The sequence below is a fragment of the Prosopis cineraria genome, unplaced genomic scaffold, assembly GCF_029017545.1.
Source record: "Prosopis cineraria cultivar Desert tree isolate PC_DT_omini unplaced genomic scaffold, ASM2901754v1 PC10, whole genome shotgun sequence".
In the NCBI taxonomy this organism is placed as follows: Eukaryota; Viridiplantae; Streptophyta; class Magnoliopsida; order Fabales; family Fabaceae; genus Prosopis; species Prosopis cineraria.
This window is the reverse complement of record NW_026555341.1, coordinates 9,478,051-9,480,441: the sequence shown is the minus strand read 5'-3', so window position 1 is coordinate 9,480,441 and position 2,391 is coordinate 9,478,051. Positions and strand designations below refer to the sequence as shown.

Below are 2,391 nucleotides of genomic sequence, written 5' to 3'. Positions count from 1 at the left end.
CCTCTAAATTGCATCTTAGCCTCTCATGCTTCCTAATGCACATACTCCCTCCTTTTTATACATGAAGGCACCTCTTCTCTTCCCTCATCTAACCAATGTGGGACTTAAAAACAATAACCTTCCACCCCCTTTTTTTTTGTTCCTTCTACCTTCTCTTTTTTTTAACACACACATAACAAAATTATTTATATATTATATCTTAACTAAATATTGCTTATGTAGTTTTAAATTTAAATTTTTAAATTCATAATTAAATATCTAACCATAATATTATTTCTAAATAACCTCAAATAATATAAATTCCTATTATTATCATTTTTTTCCTCAAAACCTAAATTCCACAATTTCTTTATTATATAAAAATCAAGATGTTACAATTAGAAATCATGTTCTTCCATCCTTTTGAGACCCTGTATTTCTGGCACGCCTCACGACACTCCCCTTTCATTTTTGCCTAACAATTTTTGGCATGCTTGGTGGGACTCCTGTGAACGGAATGTCTAGGACACCTAAGAATCAATATATTGTTGGAAATAATAGAGTTGAGTCTTGAGCTAACGAGAGAAAAAGAGCTATGTGACAAACTATAAAGGATGGATTAAGGAATATCTCTGCTATGCTGTCTAAACCATTGCCTAAGCAAGCTCCAATTGGCTTGCACCTTTAGAGAATAGATGGACTTAGGGGTGGTCTCTAAATGTGCCCTTCAACTAAAAGATCAACAACGAGGACTACTATAACATCTCTCAAAGGATAAATGGCAAGTTTAATTCAATAGTAAGCCTACTTGACCATAAAGGCTAAAGCCACAAGGGCCAGTGGAGCCACAGTGGCCAGCACCAAAGGGGCTAGAGCCTCTAGGGCCATTGCCAAAAGAGTCAGAGCCATTGAGGCTGATACTAGAGGGCCTGGAGCTACTGGGGCTAGCACCAGAGGGGCCAGAGCCATTGGAGCTAGCACCAAAGGGGTCAAAACCATAAGAGCCAGTGGTGCCACTAGGGCCAGCACCAGAGGAGCCGAAACTACACGGGCTAACACCAAAGAGCCGAAGCCATAAGGGTCAGGTAATGCCAAAGGAGCCAGAGTCATAAGGGCTAAAACTATAGGGGCCAGCATCAAGGAAGTCGGAGCCACAAGGGTCAACGGAGCCACTAGGACTAAAACCACAGGAGCCATAGGGAGTGGAGCCACAAGGGCTAGCAGAGCCACTAAGGTCAGAACCACACGAGCTAGTACCAAAAGGACTGCAGCCACAAGGGCTAGCGGAGCCACTAGGGTACGAGCCATAGGGGCCAGAGTTACAAGAGCTAGCGAAACTATTGGGGCCGAAACCATGAGGGCCAGCACCAAGGAAGCCAGAGCCACAAGGGCTAGCGGAGCCACTAAGGCCAAAAACATAGGGGCTAGCACCAAACGGGCTAGAACTATAAGGGCCAGCAGAGCCATTGGGGCCAGAACTATATGGGCCAACATTAGAGGGGTTGCAACCACAAGGGATAGCAGAGCCACTGAGGTTGGAACCATAAGGGTCGAAGTCAAAAGAGCCAACATCAGAGGGGCTAGAGCCATAAGGGCCAGCACCACAAGGGCTAGCACCAAGAGGGTCAGTACCAGAAGGGACGAACCATTAGAGTCGGAGCCACAAGGGCCAGCAACAAAGGGGCTGGAGCTACAAGGACTAGTGCTACAGGGGTCAGAGCCACAAGGGCTAAAACTATAGGGGCTAACACCAAAGAGGCTGGAGCTATAAGAGCTAAAGCCACTAGGGCTACCACCAGAAGGGCCAAAGCCATAGGGGCTGGAATCACAGGAGCCAAAGTCACAGGAGCCAACACCAAAGGGGCTAAAGCCAAAGTCAAAAAGGCAAGCTTTACAAGGGATCTTTCTTTTAAGATCCCACGTCTCAGACACGCCTCGTGACACTTTCCTTTTATTTTTGCCTAACAATCTTAAAAAATACTACCAATGATTTTAAACCACAAGGATAAAAACCCAATAATTAACGAGTTTTCTATAATTGAAAACGCCATGCCATTACTCCTTCTTAAAATGTAAGTTTTTTTTTGAACTTTTCTTATTTTAAAATATAAATTATATTTGATATTTCGTAGGGTATTAATTTTTTCTCAATTTACCTTTGGCTAGAATACAGTGAGTATTCATTATAACTAATCTTATGTTTGAATTCATTGGGATAACATTGGAAAATAATTTTCTTACAAAGTAAACGAGTTAACTTACTTTTAACTGCTTTTTTTAGTCTCTATAAAATTAATTAAGCATGACTTAATTTTTAAGATAGAGAAGTAATATTAAAATATGCAACCATGACTATCAGGCATGAACCAGTCATCTACTTGGGTATGGTTTAGACGCAAAAAAGATCCTTTT

General features: G+C 42.0%; 1 protein-coding gene across 1 annotated transcript; it reads right to left on the bottom strand.

Moving 5' to 3' along the window:
- Positions 1-783: 783 nt before the first annotated feature.
- On the bottom strand, positions 784-2,163 carry LOC129322072 (uncharacterized). The gene is made up of 2 exons (XM_054968108.1): positions 2,136-2,163; positions 784-1,940 (listed from the first exon to the last, which is right to left on the bottom strand). Exons 1-2 carry the CDS (start codon positions 2,161-2,163, stop codon positions 784-786), a joined length of 1,185 nt encoding a protein of 394 aa, XP_054824083.1.
- Between the last annotated feature and the right edge of the window lie 228 nt (positions 2,164-2,391).